The 18,371-nt window shown below is 42.9% G+C and overlaps 1 protein-coding gene across 1 annotated transcript in view; it reads right to left on the bottom strand.

The window, feature by feature from the left end:
- Nucleotides 1-18,371, bottom strand: part of PKP2 (plakophilin 2) — a 77,753-nt gene that overhangs the window by 31,982 nt on the left and 27,400 nt on the right. The window contains exons 5-6 of the mRNA XM_048502235.1: nucleotides 15,532-15,739; nucleotides 6,168-6,345 (exon numbers count right to left, since the gene is read on the bottom strand). Of these exons, the coding sequence (XP_048358192.1) occupies nucleotides 6,168-6,345; nucleotides 15,532-15,739 (386 nt within the window). The remainder of the gene's footprint in view (nucleotides 1-6,167; nucleotides 6,346-15,531; nucleotides 15,740-18,371) is intronic.

Genomic DNA, 18,371 nt, shown 5'->3' on the forward strand with positions numbered 1-18,371 from the left:
ATAAAGACTCCAAATGCAAGCCACTGGCTAAAAGCCAACAGGCCAATAGCTCTTTCATCATGCATTTCTGGCCACACCCAAGTCTTATAATACCTGAAACAGGAAAGGGAAGTAAGATCTCAGTACTATTACAGCTGACCAAGATGTTCTTCCCACTGTTTCTCACCCTGCTAGACAGCCTCTGGCCATGCCTAATTAGGTGGTTTACAAACAGTGCAATCCTATTCAGAGTAGCCAACTCTGGCCTGAGAGATTCCTGAAGATTTGGGGATGAAGCTTATGGAAGGGGGGGACTTTGGAGAGGGATTTCACCTGGACTCTTTGGTGTACCATACAGTCTGCCCTATGAAGCCGCCATGTTCTCCAGGGTCAATTATAATTCTAGGACAGGCCTCATGTGAAGGTTGGCGACCCTAGTTGCACCCTTCTAGATTTCCTGAAGTTATTAAACTTAGAAGGGAAAACTGCATGTAGGATTATACTACATTCTATTAAGTTCTGTTTTTAAACAGCAATATTAAAAGTATCAAAATAGATTCCGAAAACAGCAGAGGCATCATAGATATTTTAGGGCATGTCCCATGAAAGGGAAGCAACCGTCCTTTGATTTTCAAATGTCTCTTTTATTACCTATTGTATGTCTTTGAGGCCACAGTACAATCATAATCCATGCGAGACCATGGATCAACCCAGCACGGGTATCAAAAATCCCTTTTCGCTGTGTTTGACAAATGACAAATTAGGATCAAAAGAGAAATGATGCTGGGAGAAACAAGTATAAACTCCCGAGTGGTTTTCTGTTTTAAAACAGCTAGTATGCAGGGCCTAGATTTGGATAGGGAGAATGTAGTTGTAGGAAGGATGGTGTTAATCCTTCCCCCATGCCATTTTCTCAACCTTAAAACAGCTCCACAGAGCTGAGATCTGCCCTTGAGTGAAGAAATATACATTTACCCACATGGAACAAGCAGCAAATCTGTCAGGCGGTTTCAGTCTGGAAAAACAACACGATGGTAAAGGACTTAAACTATCCATCCTGTAGTCCTGGTCTGAATTACAGTTGTGTGTGTTTTATGCTTTAAAGCAATTTAAAAAAACATTTTAAAAATCCTTGAGTGTTCCACACATGGGACTTCTAACAATGTGTCTGCTTTGACCCTGTAGATCCTAGATATCTGAAGGGCTGTCCTCTCCTCTATGTCTAGCCATGGGCCTTGAAATCCTTGGGGGATGTCTCCATCTGTGCAGTATCAAAACATCAAATGAAAATGAGAAGGCAATTTAAGTAGAAGCTCCTAGGTAATGGAAAATCCTTCTTTTGGCAGATCACGTGCCTGAGCCTGGCTTTAGTCAAGAAGATATGCTTTGAGTGTTCAAAGATAAGGATTCCCACTGTTTTAAAATGTAACTAACAGGTACATGGCCATTTCTTGAGTGAGACAAACTTCACAGGTGTCACTGGAGTTGCCAGCTCTGGGTTGGGAAATACCTGGAGATTTTGTGGGTGGAGCCTGAAGTGGGGCGTGATTTGGGAAGGGATCTCAGCAATGATGAAGGGAGGGGGAACTGCGCCCGAGGAATGAGCTGCCTGCACGCCTCCTCCTGCCCTGCCTCCTCCTGCCCCCAAATACCCCCGAAATGCCACCGCCCCCACCCCTGCCATCTCCTGTCCCTGACACATGAAGGCAATGGCAGCGCCTGGGACAAGCAGTCCCGATGTCCCCATTGCCGCTACACGTCTGGATCTCAGCAGGGTTTAATACCATAGAAACTACCCTCCAAAGCAGCCATTTTCTCCAAAGGAACTGATCTTAGTCATGTGGAGATCCACTGTACTGGCAGGAGATCTCCAGGTGCCACTGAAGGTTGGCAACACTAGGAGTTACAATTAATTCACTATAATGAAAGACATAGTAAACAGAACTTCACAACCGGCATAATGCCAAAAGTCACCCATCAACAAACACCCTTCCTCTAGTCCTATCTGGGTTCATCAGTGCCAAGTCTCAAGGTTCTCACTTTGTGCTGGTTAATTATTCGTTACAGAACTGACTTCAGTGGCATTGGAACACTCCCACAGATATTCAAACTTAACCTAACCTGCACATTCAACCTGCCTATGCTCAAGTGCACTCATGGAGGAAGGGAGAGAGGTGGACACCCACCCCCACCCCCACACACACCCACACACCCAGCCACCCACCCCCACCCCCACACCCTTTGGGTAGAAGAAGAAAAAGAAGAGTTTGGATTTATATCCCCCCTTTCTCTCCTGTAGGAGACTCAAAGGGGCTTACAATCTCCATGCCCTTCCCCCCTCACAACAAACACCCTGTGAGGTAGGTGGGGCTGAGAGAGCTTGGAAAAGCTGTGACTAGCCCAAGGTCACCCAGCTGGCATGTGTGGGAGTGTACAGGCTAATCTGAATTCCCCAGATAAGCCTCCACAACTCAAGCGGCAGAGCTGGGAATCAAACCCGGTTCTTCCAGATCAGAGTGCACCTGCTCTTAGCCACTGCTCTTAGCCACTACGCCACTACTGCTCCAGTGCTAGTGGGGTAGAAGCCTTTACCCCACTAGCACTGGAAATGATGCCCAAACTCCATAACTGCCTCAAACCCTTTCTAAATATCACCCTCCTGTCCCTAATCTCAACTTTCCACTTACAACAAGACCTAATATTTGGGAATACTGGGAGTCAAAATTCTGTGCTTATATGATGACCTTTCCCATCACAAAATATCCACAGCTCCATGTACTACAGTGAGTGCTACATTCCCTTGGCTCTCAAGATTCAATATAGCGTCGATAACAAAATGTGACACATTTTTGAGCTAGCAGGCTTGCCGAGGCTTGGAATGTCAGATAGCACAGTGAGTCAGTACCACAGGAAACCTTTGGACCTTGCATGCAACAACACAGTCAAAAAGTAAGGCAACGAATCCTCTGTGATTTTTGGACTTTTTGAAGAGGTTTTATTGTGACTGTTATTTTTGTTGTTTAAGGATGAGAATCCTGTCACTCTACAATTTAATGTCCAATTGGCTATTTAAAAGAAGACAATATATAGCAAAGATTAGCTTTGCTAACTTAAGACAGGAAACACCCACCGTTTCTCCCCTGCACTGACATCGCCAACCATACGATGCACAGGGTTGCCAAATCCAGGTGGTGGGTGCAGATATCCCACTAGATTTCCCACGATTACAACTGATCTCCAGGCGGTGGAGATCAGTTGACATGGTGAAAAAGGCCACTCTATGGCATTATTACTGAAGTCACTCCTCTTCCCAACCCTCCCCCTCAGGTTCCACCTTCAAAATATCCAGGTATTTCCCAACCTGGAACTGGCAAACCTAATGGTGCACATTTCTTTAATTTTATCTATGTAAATGAATGCATATACCCCCTCAGCACTAAAAATCACACCTCCTGCAAGATTTTTTTTAAAGTAAACATTCATCCATAAAAGCTATCTCTCTCTGCAACAAATCTCTCTACCTTCTGCCTGTTATGCATGGATGGACAATATTTTTTTTAACTACTGGTAGGTCATAGTTGACAGAATTATGTCTACTTTTGTTATGGTTGTTTCTTGTTAATTAGTCAGATAAATTTTTAATAACACATCATTCTGAAACCTGACCAAGGACAGATAGCCAGAGCCTAAGTTTTTCACACAAATGCCTGTAAACTGGGCTTCTGCCTGCCTCTTTAACAGCAGCCAGATCTTCCTTATTTACCCATGTAAATAACACGGGCCGCATCCCAAAGATGTGGCTGGCGTCTATAGTTGTCCCAATCTACAAAAAGGGTGATTTTACTAATCCTTCAAACTATCGCCCTATAAGCCTATTATCTGTAATTGGCAAACTATATGCAAAACTACTCCTTAGGAGAGTGGAAGATTGGGTCAAGCAAGCAGAAGTAATAGGACCGGAGCAAATTGGATTCACTAAAAATAAATCAACACTGGATCATGTAACAGTTTTAGCACACTTAGCTAACAAAAGTATAACTCATAATAACCGTAAACTGTTTGCAGCCTTCCTGGATTTAAAAGGGGCATTTGACTCCATATCTAGAGCCCTACTGTGGAGAAAATTGACGGCGTTACACATGGACCCCAGACTACTGTTTCTTATAAAACAGCTACACACTTGCACTAGCTGCAGAATAAGAGCCGCAACAAAAGCTGACCAGCTCACAGAAAGGATTATCATCACAACCAGAGGGGTCAAACAAGGCTGTAGCATACTGGCCCCCACTTTTGTTCAATATATTCCTTAGTGATCTAGTGCCCAACCCTCCAGAAGGCCAATGGGCATGTTTGTTCCCAAACTAAGCACTGCCAAACACGTGCCCGCGTTGCATTGTATGCTGACGACTTGCTGTTCTTCTTTTCCCACACTAAAGTTGGTCTCACTCAGTCTCTTAAATAAATTGCTGTGCTGAATATTGTAAGAGGAACGAACTGGTAATTGCTTATGAAAAAAACCAAAATATTGGTCTTGGCTAGAAGACCCCCTGAGTCATACATGGACCATCAATAACAGACCCATAGAACAAGTTAACCAGTTCAAATATTTGGGCATAACTCTTGTACTTAAAGCAACCTTAATGGTGGGCAGTACATAGGAAATTAGCACTTTCGCTGCAGCTAGCAACAGTGCCCTAGCAATTCGAAGCCGCTTTCTTTTTCACTGTGGGCCACCAGTATATACCCATCCGCATTGAAGGTGTTCAATGCTTAAATGCGTGCTCTCAACTCCTCTATGGAGCACCTATTTGGATCCGGAGCTATAAACAAAAATCTAAACACAGCCCAGTCCCGTTTCTTCCACAAAATTATGGGCTTACCAAATTGTGGCTACATATGCAGCCCTATGTTTAGAACTTCGGGCAAATATCATATGCCACGATGGCCTGGCTGAGAACCGTCCAGATACTGGCTCACGTATCCACCATATTTGCAGGATCCACTCCAGTTTGTTTTACACCTCATGCTTTCCGACTAATGCAAATTCTAGGTGGCTGAAACTAGTTGAGGGAAAAAAATCAACACTCTTGGCTTTTCATTAGAGTCGATTTAGTCCCTCTTTTCCCTATCAGAAGTATATAGCTGCTTTGAAAACTAAGCTATTAGAACAAGAGTATCCGAGGGATATGATAGTCAGCTGCGAGGAAGCGTGTTTGCTCCCCTGACCGCAAAAGCTTTTATTTCCAATTCGAACAAAGGACACATGGCCAATTATCTTCTACAGTGGATCCACCAACCCTAAATTAAGAAGGAGCTTCTAACACTGGCCAGGATTCAATCCTAATGCCTTGTCTATGCTTGCTCTATGGCAGATTATCATCACAAATTGATAAACAGAGGAGGGCTATGTCCATGCAATATGGGTCAGGTGGAGACACTCGATCATACCCCTCTTTCATTGTGTAAGGTTTGCAAAAATCAGAATGTCACAATCTGCACTTATCCCATTTCTGTATAACAATCTAACTGATGCTCTTAAGATACCTATGCTTTTGAACAACATGGATCCCACAGTGTGTGAGAATGTAGCAAAATTTCTGCTAACAATAATAGACGTAAGTCTAGATGAATACCAACCAATGTCTATGTATTATGACCACATATAGCCAGCAGTAATTTTTCTAGCTTCTGTCAGTATCCGATGACGTTTAAGTGAGTTAACTTAGCTGAAGGAATGTCCTATAGTTACAGAAGGACCATGTATATATTTTAGTATTTAGTATTTTAGTACCAGTGTCTATAATTGTGAGCAATAATGGGCAAATTTTGTATGCTGATTTTGTATGTTTATTTTATGCCAATAAAGGCTTGTGACTGAACAGCAGCCAGATATCATAGATAAACTTTTCCTTGCCTCGGAGATAAGTAGTGGGAAACATTTTATCCACAAGATCTGTGTGTGTCAGATTGCTATAAGGGCACAGGATCAAGGCTTTTAAAATATGTTTCATAATACACATAAAGAAACCATTGAACTCCACTCCTTTGACCTTTGTATTTCAACGATGTTGCTGGGCAACGAATGCCAGACACGGTTATCCTCCACACACATGACTTTCATACAACCTGAAAGAAAGCACTTGTTTGGGCCGTGAGAAGTTCAAAACCAGATGATATGCTCTTCTTACCTCAGGCATCCTGTAGCGTTGTAGAAAATATCAGGGTCAGGCACAACACTTGATTTGGGATAGTCTCTTTCTGGCCAGCCCGAGTGAGGGATGAGAACAGTCTCAGTCAAAGGCTGCAGGGCCTCTCGGATCAACACGTTCTTCAGCTGGTCATTGGAGGACAGGTTCCATAACAAGCCTTCAAGGAATAAAGAAATCCGAATGGTAGAACTGCCTCTGGGTTTGCAGGGTTTTATTCAACCATCTGTGAAATGGTCAATCAGATCTATTGCACTTTTAGCCATGAACCCAACAGTGAAATCCTAAAGAGAGTCATTTCTTTCAGATCCACTGAAGTCAATGGTTTAGACAGCTCAACTGTACTTATGATACCACTGAAATTCTATGAATATTCCATATGCCATTTCTTTTCCCCCTGATCAAGACTTGGGGCAAGGAATGTTTTGCACTTAGAACTCCAGTTTTTCTCTGCAAGGATTTCTGTGACTGAACGTACCAAGAAAAATAATAACTGTAGTTTCCCTCATGACGGCATCATAGTGCTGCCAGCCTCTGGATCCCCTGTTCCTAAGTGATGTTTGGAGCGGCATCTTGCGCAGCAATCTCTAAGGTATGGTGAAGGGTTACAGTTGCTAGGCTCCAGAGCCAGGCATGAGATAAATTGGGCAGAGTGCTTGGCATGCCGGCATGCTTAAATCACTTCAGTTTTTATGTGGTTTTAGCATGACATTTTTATGAAATGCAAGAATCCCCTGTGTCACAGCTAGTTTTTACCAGAAACGGAATGAGCACGCGAGCATGACAACAATGCGCATTTCCCCCCTCCCTCCCTTCCTCTGGCATCCAAGCACTGATGGGCACAAGATGGAATGTATTGTCAAAGGCTTTCACGACTGGATTCAACTGGTTCTGGTGGGTTTTCCAGGCTGCGTGGCCGTGGTCTGGTGGATCGTGTTCCCAATGTTTCGCCTGCATTTGTGGCTGGCATCTTCAGAGGTATACCACAGAGAGAAGTGTATGACACAGTGTGTAACAGACTTCTCTCTGTGATACACCTCTGAAGATGCCAGCCACAGATGCAGGTGAAACGTTAGGAACAAGATCCATCAGACTACGCCCACACAGCCCAGAAAACCCACCAGAACAAGATGGAATGCTTGACATCCCTCTATAGAGCAAACTAAGGTCATAGGATAACACAGCTTATTCTCAAGCCATCTGTTTTCTAACACTGTCAAACATAAGGAAATGTCTCTAAATTTTAATTTTTACCACTGCACAGAGGACATAAGAACATAAGAACATAAGAACAAGCCAGCTGGATCAGACCAGAGTCCATCTAGTCCAGCTCTCTGCTACTCGCAGTGGCCCACCACGTGCCTTTGGGAGCTCACATGTAGGATGTGAAAGCAATGGCCTTCTGCGGCTGTTGCTCCCGAGCACCTGGACTGTTAAGGCATTTGCAATCTCAGATCAAAGAGGATCAAGATTGGTAGCCATAAATTGACTTCTCCTCCATAAATCTGTCCAAGCCCCTTTTAAAGCTATCCAGGTTAGTGGCCATCACCACCTCCTGTGGCAGCATATTCCAAACACCAATCACACGTTGCGTGAAGAAGTGTTTCCTTTTATTAGTTCTAATTCTTCCCCCCAGCATTTTCAATGAATGCCCCCTGGTTCTAGTATTGTGAGAAAGAGAGAAAAATTTCTCTCTGTCAACATTTTCTACCCCATGCATAATTTTATAGACTTCAATCATATCCCCCCTCAGACGTCTCCTCTCCAAACTAAAGAGTCCCAAACGTCAGTCACAGTGAAATCCATTGCAAGCTAACACAGCTAAAAGTGTGCCCTCAGGTAATTACATGGGCATTTTCTCCTCAGGAAGTTCTACTTGAATGCAGAATGTGAACTTCACACTGAGAAAGGCAGTCAGCGAGTGAGATGTAAGTTGCTCTTGGTGACAGACACTATGCTGGCACTATGCCATTTTTTTCAAGTGTTGATGTGAAAATCTAGTCATGGATCTATTTTGATTCTCAGAACTTTTCCAAAAATAAAATGACACTTTACCTTGGGTGATTTGTTTGAGAGAAAGAAGTTTTAATTTAGAAGACCTGTGCTCAAGAAATTAAAGGCAGTGCTTTATTTAGTTTTTTTGGAAGGAGATTTTGTATCATTTGGCATTATATTATATACACAGTGGCCTGCCTTACAAAGAGAATTATTGTTTCCACACCTAACTGATGTGAATTCCAAAACACATTCTTAGTTCAATACAGAAGGCATTTAAATCTTGGAACAAAACTTCTGATGGCCCTTGGCTCATAGATAACCATCTTTTCATAACATAATAGATATACTGGTAGTAGCTGCATTGTCATGTTACAGGGGTGTTGGTTGGAAAGAACATTTTTTTTAATTTTGGCATCGTTCCCTCACTAGGATATGATAGAAGAAATTTAAAAGGACTATCTTTGCAAAAAAAAGAGGAAAAGCAATGTGCCAATCTAATGCAAGCTACAGAATTTGGGGGATGGCATGGAAAAATTGCTACCGAATCATAAATCAAGAAGGTCAGTGTTAGCTTAAAGAATAAATATGAATGAGGAAATCAACAATTTTTCTAGCAGGTCTTCTGTGTCTTTTGAAAAGTCACCTGATGTGCAGAAATTTAGCAGGTGATTGTTTTGTTTATTTTTTTATTTCTATACTGGAGAAAATGTCAGCCAAAAAAAATCCTGCACACATTAGGTAGCTATTTAAAGGCATGAAAGTCATGCCAAGAAATAATTTGGCAACCCTAAATGAGACAAGGATAGTTAACCATGTACATGTAAAAAACTACTATGGATAAACTTGAGAATAACGAAGACCTAAGCTAGTTAATACGAGTTCAAATATTCTACCAGGCAAAATTTGGACAGGAAGGATAGTGGCAACATGTTTCAAAACCCAATTCTGCCATAAATGCTCCGAGGTGCCTTTGATAACTTTTCAACCTGTTTTGCAACCTGTGTCTTGTTATGCTAAAAGGTACAGGTGCTTTGTTATGCTAAAAGGTACAGGTGCTTTGTTATGCTAAAAGGTACAGGTGAAGCACTTTAAAGGGGACACACACATACACAGAGGGAGAGAGAGAGAGAGATCCTATTATCAGCTATGGTTGCCAAGAGACCTGGAGAAAAATGTCCTGGCCCTTGAACAGAAGTTTAACGAGACAACTGAAATGTTCTTCTCAGCATGGAGATGAATAACATTGTCTGGTAAAGAATATCCCTTTATATCTCTGCTAAAGGGACATGATTCTTCTCTCCAGGCAGTTGGCAACCACTACCACAACTAATTTTCTGCATTTCAGAAAATTAAAGTGCTGATAAGTCCCCTTTAAAGTGCTGATAAGTCCCCTTTAAAGTGCTGATAAGACACCCAACAATAGTAACTGGCTGAAAAGCCGAAGGTGTTGGAGATGTTTTGGATACCCTGAAGAACAATATCAGTGCTAAATATTATACTGAAACTGAGTAAACTGGATTGGACCACTACCTTTATTTTGTCGGCCCATCCCCTGTTTATTCCCACAGGTTTATGACTTACGGACCCTTCCCATTGAGAGATACTGGGAGAACTGGGTGCTTAGATGCAGTTCTGTTTTCACTTGCATTCTTTTTGGAATATTTGCACGGCAGCCTCAGTACATGAGAGGTGTGGCACCCTTTTGAATGTTTCCTTTCACAATAAGCCTGCTTGTCTGCTCTACAATTCTCTTCCTGCAGAAAGAATGTTCTTCCATCGCTCAAATATATATTGCAGAGGTTATTGCAGACAAGAGGTTAGACACTCACTGAAGGCTTGGCTGACTTGCCTATAAAATCTTGTTTTGGCTGCCCCAGCCTTGCTGTGTTCTGTTGCTAAAGAATTTACTATGCAATAAAGGAAAGCTTCAATTGCTCTCAGCTTTGGCATTCTCACTCATCCAGCTTCTCTCCAAGTGCCTTTCATGCCCCCCTAGAAACCATTTGCTGCTAATGGAATGGGAAACTCAACCAGTTCTGGGAAAGGAAGCTACAATGTACAACTCTAAGGAAAAAAAACACCTAGGTTCCATCAGATATCCAAGAGAAAGCTACTTCCACTTTTTCCGTATTTGAAAACAACAGCCTTTGGGCTATACAATTGTTCTTTTTCCCTTTTTCTTTTAAAACAGAATTCTGTGACCAAGAAAGGCTACCAGAATCAGTGATACACAGCAAATTTGCATGTATTTGCTTATTTCATAGAATATATTCCTCCACCAGTTATGGGGAAAGAACTACAGAGAGCACTGAAATGCCAGCTCTCAGCCATCAAATATCCTGCACTGCTGACCCCTCCCAGCTATCTAAGCAGAGCCAAAACATGTAACTTTTGCATCCTTGACAGCAGCTCCCAGGGATGCCAACCTCCAGGTGGAACCTGGGGATCCCTGGAACAGCAGCTGATCTCTAGACTACAGAGAACAGTTCCCCTGGAGAAAATAGAAACTTTGGAGGATGGACTCTTTGACATGGTACCCCACTAAAGTCCATGTCCTCCCCAGGATTCATTCCCAAATCTCCAGTAGTTTCCCAACTTGGTTCTGGCAATCCTACCCCAATCTCCTGCTGGTGGCCAAGGTGGACCTGAAATCCTAGCAGCCAAATCCAAAATATCAGTGCCCAGAAGAGTCAAGAGAAGAGACAATGACTATCTTTTCCTTGCAGCAAGACTATTTAGAGTTATTATCTTGCATACAATTAGACACTACAGTAGACATCTTGTAACTCAGATATTGCACATGGGCCTTTGTGTTGCTCATTTGAAACAGGTGGCAAGGCACCCACAGCTCTTCTGTAGGGATGCCAACTACCCGGAGTAAAAATGTCCGGCTCCTTTAATAGAAGATTCAGGGGCTCTTATTTACCAGGAGATGTTACTTGCTTCCATGTCTATTTCCACACACTAAAGGGGCTGGACAGTTTTCTCCAGACCTGGAGCCAAACCAGGTCTTCTGGCATGTACTCTGCTTCCTACTTCACCTGGCACGGCAAACGGTTTGCGTGTGCCTTGCTCCTGATTTAGCAAGACATTTGAAGGTCTATGTCTGACAATGCCGTGACCCCATGGTTACCCTTGTACAATTGTCCCTGTTTAAACATTGGAGGAGCCTGCAAATAGAAGGAGTGCTTCTTCACACAACAGATGGCCAGGATTTTCATTTCTCCCGCTCAGGAAAGCAAATCAGAGGAAGCAAGTTGTTAAGACTGTAAAGAGTTCTTGACAAGATCCCAGGTCCTCAGCTTGCATCACTTTGATCTCAGGAGAAGTAATCAGACTAGTAAACAAGAGAGGGATTGTTTGTCTCCACTGAGTGGGTTCCCAGTTTAGTGATCCCAGAGGATAACTCTGGGATAAACCCTCCTTGTCATCTTGATAAGGGAAGCAAACCTCAGCACTCCAAAACCGTGGGTGGCCAGAACTAGACTAAAAATCTGACCAGGAGAACAAAAATCTAACTAGTATGCCAGACTTATTTATGTCTGCTTTGTCAGCATCAGCAAACTTATTTCTTTGAAAACACCTATAAGTTTCTTTAAGTAACTTCTAGAGAGCATGGTTGACTACAAAAGCACTAAAAACAGAATCCCTGCCTCCCACTCACTTTACTCAGAGGTTTTGACATCATTAGTGAAAATCCCAAGTATCAAGATAGGAGCTTCTCAGAGGAGTTCTGTATCTGGCGCTGCCAGACCCCAGCATTCCTGAATGATGACATATTTGCTACACAATCTGTGGAGGTGTTACCAGACAGTAATGTCATCAACCTCTGATAGAATCCCCCCCCCCCCCACCCAGTTGCCTAATTTACAGTGATAAGACGGGAGTGGGGCTGTCATCATTCCAGGCAGTGGGAGATACAGCTTGAGATTATTCAAAGGCCAGCTCCTTCTCTCTCTTTGGCCTCATTGTATTGCAGTGCTATCACATAAAACAGTCATAGGGCGATTCTGCACACGAGTAGAATAGGTTCAACCCAGTTCCCTGAGAAGGGTACTAACCTAAGTTGAAGCCATTGTTGTTCCCCACTGCAACCAGCTTGATCCCAGCTCAGAGGGCAGAATCACCCTGTGCCTCTTTGCCGCTCCGTTCCGATTGGCTACTGTTCTACAGCCATGTTCCGTCAACCCCACACACGTTATAAAAAAACCTGCCACAGGAATGGAGGGACGAAGGTGGCGTTTTTTGATTGGCCAGCTGTACGCATGCCCGAAACACTCAGCTGTGATTGGATGAATGGGGGACTTCTGGCACCAGAGATTCTGCACTTTACTGGAATCGAGCTGAGTTCGAGTGTGTTTCCCTGAAAAAGTAGTAGTTCCCAACTGGAGTTGGAAATTTGACCGTTACACGGGGCGAAGCTGGTACAAAACCACATCGATCCCAGTGGTTGTGCGGAGCACTTAGGTCGAACGCAGCTCGAACTTAGGTCGATAACGCAAGTGCGGAATCGACCATAGACAGCCAATTGAATTTTCTACAATATATGGTTTCAAAACCACAGTCTGTTGCTTATTCATGGATGCCCTGATGGAAGGTTGTGCAGGGAAAGTTAAGTTTGTACCTCATGCAGCATTTAGCAATCCTATCCTAACACTATAAAGAGCCACTTAATATATTTGGGTTGGGTCCAACCAACTTTTTCACTCAGTGCCACCCAGTGTCCCCCTGTACTACAGCCTCTGCCCCCAAGCGTCTTCTGACCATGCAGGTCCCATGGTTGTCTGCACAGCCAGACTAGGTCATCGAGGGGATCCCTTTCCATTAGAGAGCAAAACTGCCTGGAGTCACCCCTTTGCACTAATAGTGTTCCTTTTTTTCCACACAATGAGGAGGACTGAATGGCAGATCTCTTTCTGGACTGAACCATTTCAGGTTGAAGGTGCTGGCTGTGTATTGGATGCTTGTTCATGAAACACTTGTTGAACATTTTAAAAATCATCATGTTGGGTAGCAGACTATTATCATTCCCCACACAATAAGAATTTCCTAATTTTTCTCCTCCTTCACGTCGCCACTCCCCACATGCCCGAAGACTGCAATGGTGTACCTTTACAAAACAGTGCTCAGGGCTGGCCCCGGGTGCTGTGCTTCCCCAGTCAAACCTGCAAAAAACCTACAAAGCTTTCTTCAAGCTGAGTGCGTTGATGCCGGCAACACAGTGAGCGTGGGGACAAGGATAAGGAGGGCACGCTCCTTTCCTGGCATTGTCTTTATCCTGAGGGTGTTCCTGGACTCAGCATCACTTAGACAGAGGAAAGTAAGGTGAATTTTAAAGGCACCGTTCCTTTAAAATTCACTTTATTTGCCTCCATGTGAGTGGTGTGGTGGCCAACAACACACTGGAGGTGAAGAAAAGGCCAGGGAGGGTACACTGGCCTGGCCTGTGGCGTGGGGAGAGGGAGGGACAAGTTGCCAAAATGTGCTCCCCATGTGACCCAGGTGAATGGTGCCTGGGTTGTATGGCCCTTCTTGCCCTCCTAGATATGCCATTGAAAGACTAAGGTGGTACAGCCCAGGAGAAGCTTTGATACTTTATTTTGCTGATTATATACCATCTTGAAACCAGCTTGAATGATAAGAACATAAGAACAAGCCAGCTGGATCAGACCAGAGTCCATCTAGTCCAGCTCTCTGCTACTCGCAGTGGCCCACCAGGTGCCTTTGGGAACTCACATGCAGGATGTGAAAGCAATGGCCTTCTGCGGCTGTTGCTCCCGATCACCTGGTCTGTTAAGGCATTTGCAATCTCAGATGAAAAAGTTCAAGATTGGTAGCCATAAATCGACTTCTCCTCCATAAATCTGTCCAAGCCCCTTTTAAAGCTATCCAGGTTAGTGGCCATCACCACCTCCTGTGGCAGCATATTCCAAACACCAATCACACGTTGCGTGAAGAAGTGTTTCCTTTGATTAGTCCTAATTCTTCCCCCCAGCATTTTCAATGGATGCCCCCTGGTTCTAGTATTGTGAGAAAGAGAGAAAAATTTCTCTCTGTCAACATTTTCTACCCCATTTTATAGACTTCAATCATATCCCCCCTCAGATGTCTCCTCTCCAAACTAAAGAGTCCCAAACGCTGCAGCCTCTCCTCATAAGGAAGGTGCTCCAGTCCCTCAATCATCCTTATTGCTTTTCTCTGCACTTTTTCTATCTCTTCAATATCCTTTTTGAATTATGACCTCTGTCAATTAGCCTCTGCTTTACCCTCTACATTTCAATCAACCCAGTGATCTATTTTGTGAAAGGTTAATGAGAAATATTCCTCTCAGGTAATTTTACAACCATGGATTTATAACGCATTTTTCAGGCAGCATCCACCCTTTAATGTTCTTCAGGAATATAAACCATTCTTCAAATCATTCTGACCTATTCAATGCCAAGCTATCTTACTGTCTTGCGCTAAAAAAATGCAGACAGAAAATCTGCAAAATAGTGTAGAAGAATCAGTGAGACAACATTCTAACACCATACTAAGCAACAGCTATCTAATGGTAATGCCATCCTCTGAATCAAGTCCCTCATTCCCTGCAAAATCTGCAGACATTTCCAAACTCAGACCTTCTCCCTGAACCTCAAACAGCACTTCCAGCTATGCAAATAATCCATTAAATCACACAATTAAACACCGTTGTCCAGTCATCACTGGTGTTTTTGCAGTTACTGCAGAAAAAACTGAATCAGATTGGAGCCAGAAAAATAATATAAGTCAAAGTATGAAATAGAAGGACTTGTATATTCATAGACCACAGAATGGCTGACCCACTCTGATTGTGGCGAGCAGATGTCTGCCTTCCATTGGCTTAACTGCTCTGATGTCATAAAGTGAAGGGTTGTCTTGGGCTAAGTGGGTGAATGCTAATGAGAATAGCAAAAATTAACATTTCTGTGAGCAAATTTTGCTCAACCTCCCTCACAGGACTTATTCTAAACAGGCCTTATTCTAAACACATCTTGGAAAAGATTGGTTTAAAGGAAAGTTCTTTTCTAGCAGGTGTGGTTGCAGCAAAAGCTAGGTAACTATCACTGAAACTCCATGGCCTTTCAAACGGCACCTGTTGAGTACAAGTCCACACTGAGTCGGTTGGGAACTGTCCAGTAAGAAAGACAAAACATGCTGTACATACTATGGAATAATGCTCTCTTTAAAATGCAAAAATATTGGAGAATGACCCTAATAGAGCATATTGTCCTGGTTTACTGAGTAGTTGCAATAAACCAGGCCAACCATCAGCAAAAGTTCACTGAAGGAAGAATTCCAAAGCAGCAATTTTTTTAAAAAAAAATACCTGTAATCTGCTTTTTTGTCTCCACATCTCCTGTTTGCCGCAATAACCTCAACAGGATTGGGATTCCCTTCTGCTCTGATACTTCCAGCTTGTTGTCATTGTCTTCATACACCAGGTTCCTCAAAGCACCACTGGCCGCCCTCTGAATCTCCTCATTTTGCACATTCAGAACTTCAAGGAGCTTGGGAATACCTTGCAGCAAATAGACCTGTTGGGGAAACCCAGGCAGGTGGTTAAGCTAAGCAAAGCATTTTGCAAAAACAGCAGATACGAAGACAACAGATAAACCTGCTGAAAAGTCTCCTGTTTGGAAGTCAGTAGGAACAACAGTTGTTAAGCCAGGCCCATTAATTTTGATACACAAATGCTTAAACTTCAGGGGGTTATCAGTATATTTGTGAAAGTCAGTCACCTGACACAGGCAAAACATGAAGTTTAGAAAATATCAGAGCTAGAAATAGGGGGCAACTAGTGATTGTATAAGTTCTTGGCATGTAACCGACCTTGCCCCTGAGCAATGTTTGAACTTCTCCAGCCAAAGGAGACTTCCTCTAAGTTAGGTCATTCTTCACTGAACCATATTCAATTCATGAATCAACTGATTGTATTCAGAATTGTATTCAGATTGTATTTAGAAGTCACACACTCATTCTTGTTTGTTTGTGACAAGATGAAACCTGCCCTTTTCCGAGACTCATGTATTCCTTTCCCTCTTTTTTAGAACATGAAGCACAGATGGAATGTTAGGAATCCTTTGCTCTAATTACATTTGTTGCAGTACCTGAACTGGGGACATTTTAATTATGGCTGATTCCGAATGGGCCAAAAACAGCAGTGTGAAAACGGTGTGAAAATGGTGTAAAAGGGCTTAAAACGGTGTAAAAGGGTTTATACTGTTTTCACACCGTTTTCACACTGCTGTTTTTGGCCCATGCAGAATCAGCCTAAGTGTGTGGGTCTTCCTAACTAATGAACTGGGATTCGAAACCACAATGAAATCTGTTGGGCCAGTACATGTGAGAGGAAATGGTCTTCAAGATATGTTGGTCCCAAATTGTTCAGGACTTTAAGTGTGAATACTAATGCATTGGATTGGCCTTGATTGGTACTCAGTGAAATTGATATAGTACTAGAGCTCTATGCTCCATTCTTCAGCATCATTTTCGATGAAATGAAGTTCCCAAGAGGTCTACAAAAGCAGTCCAATGAAGAGTTCATTCCTATTATCTAATTTGGATCAAGTTACTAAAGCATGAATATCTGTAACTAAGAACTTCTTGTACTATCCATATTTTTTTTAAAAAAACCAGCCTTACAAGATTGGACAAATCTCTTTGGACTACACAGTTGTGGTCAAACCTGAGCACCTAGAACACAATGCATGTGAATAGCTGACACCAATCCTTCCCCAGTGTGATCATCCTAAACATCTGCACAAACATGGACACCTGCAGTGCTGAGATCACTGCAAAAATGATATTTTTTTAAAAAATGGAGCATGTGCCTATTATCATTTCAACTGATTTCTGCCCCTCCATGTCATGACTAAGTTGAGGCTGCAAATCTAGCTCACATAAATTTACAAACATATGAACAAAGATAGGGTAGTGAAACTGCTTCTATTTTTTTTAAAAAAATATATAATTATTGTTAAGTCCAGGAAGATTTACCCCATTAGCCAACCAGTTTTGAAAAATAGCATATTGTGCTTTGCAGCTAGATTTGAGCTCAGTAGCACTTAATAATAAGATTGGAGGGGGGCGGGGGGGAGATGAGCTTTTGAAAGTTAAAGCTTTGAATCTCAAAAGCTTCTACTGTCCTAAATTGCATTGCTCTCTAAGTGCTACTGGACTCAGATCTAGCTGTTCTACTGCAGATCAACACAGCTATTCCCAGAAATGTCACTTTACAAGTACTCTCTTCAAAAGAAGCAGAATGGTTCACAGTAAACAAAGACACAGTGAGAGATGCTGCAAAGCAGACTTACGTAATGCAGTACTGATTCTCTGGTGGACAAACCGATTCTTGTATAACCAGAAGCCAAACATAAAAACCTGGAAATGTGATCTCTCCCCTAGCAATGGTGAGGAGCTTTGCTAAAGAATGAAGAATTTAAGTGACAGGTGCTGAGAATGGGGAAAGGTGAAATGTGACAAAGACTCCTCTTACCCTCTAAGTGTTCCAGAGGCACTCTGAGAACACCAGCCTTTATTTTTTTACTCAAATATACTTTCTACTCATTTCCCTCACCTCTCAAATCCATAGGTTCTGGCAGAATGAGTTCCAGATTTAAGAACATAAGAACATAAGAACAAGCCAGCTGGATCAGACCAAAGTCCATCTAGTCCAGCTCTCTGCTACTCGCAGTGGCCCACCACGTGCCTTTGGGAGCTCACATGTAGGATGTGAACGCAATGGCCTTTCTCTGGGCGGCCTGTTGCTCCCTAATCCCACCTGGTCTGTTAAGGCATTTGCAATCTCAGATCAAGGAGGATCAAGATTGGTAGCCATAAATCGACTTCTCCTCCATAAATCTGTCCAAGCCCTTTTTAAAGCTATCCAGGTTAGTGGCCATCACCACCTCCTGTGGCAGCATATTCCAAACACCAATCACACGTTGCGTGAAGAAGTGTTTCCTTTTATTAGTCCTAATTCTTCCCCCCAGCATTTTCAATGAATGCCCCCTGGTTCTAGTATTGTGAGAAAGAGAGAAAAATTTCTCTCTGTCAACATTTTCTACCCCATGCATAATTTTGTAGACTTCAATCATATCCCCCCTCAGCCGCCTCCTCTCCAAACTAAAGAGTCCCAAATGCTGCAGCCTCTCCTCATAGGGAAGG

The sequence above is a fragment of the Sphaerodactylus townsendi genome, linkage group LG06, assembly GCF_021028975.2.
Source record: "Sphaerodactylus townsendi isolate TG3544 linkage group LG06, MPM_Stown_v2.3, whole genome shotgun sequence".
In the NCBI taxonomy this organism is placed as follows: Eukaryota; Metazoa; Chordata; class Lepidosauria; order Squamata; family Sphaerodactylidae; genus Sphaerodactylus; species Sphaerodactylus townsendi.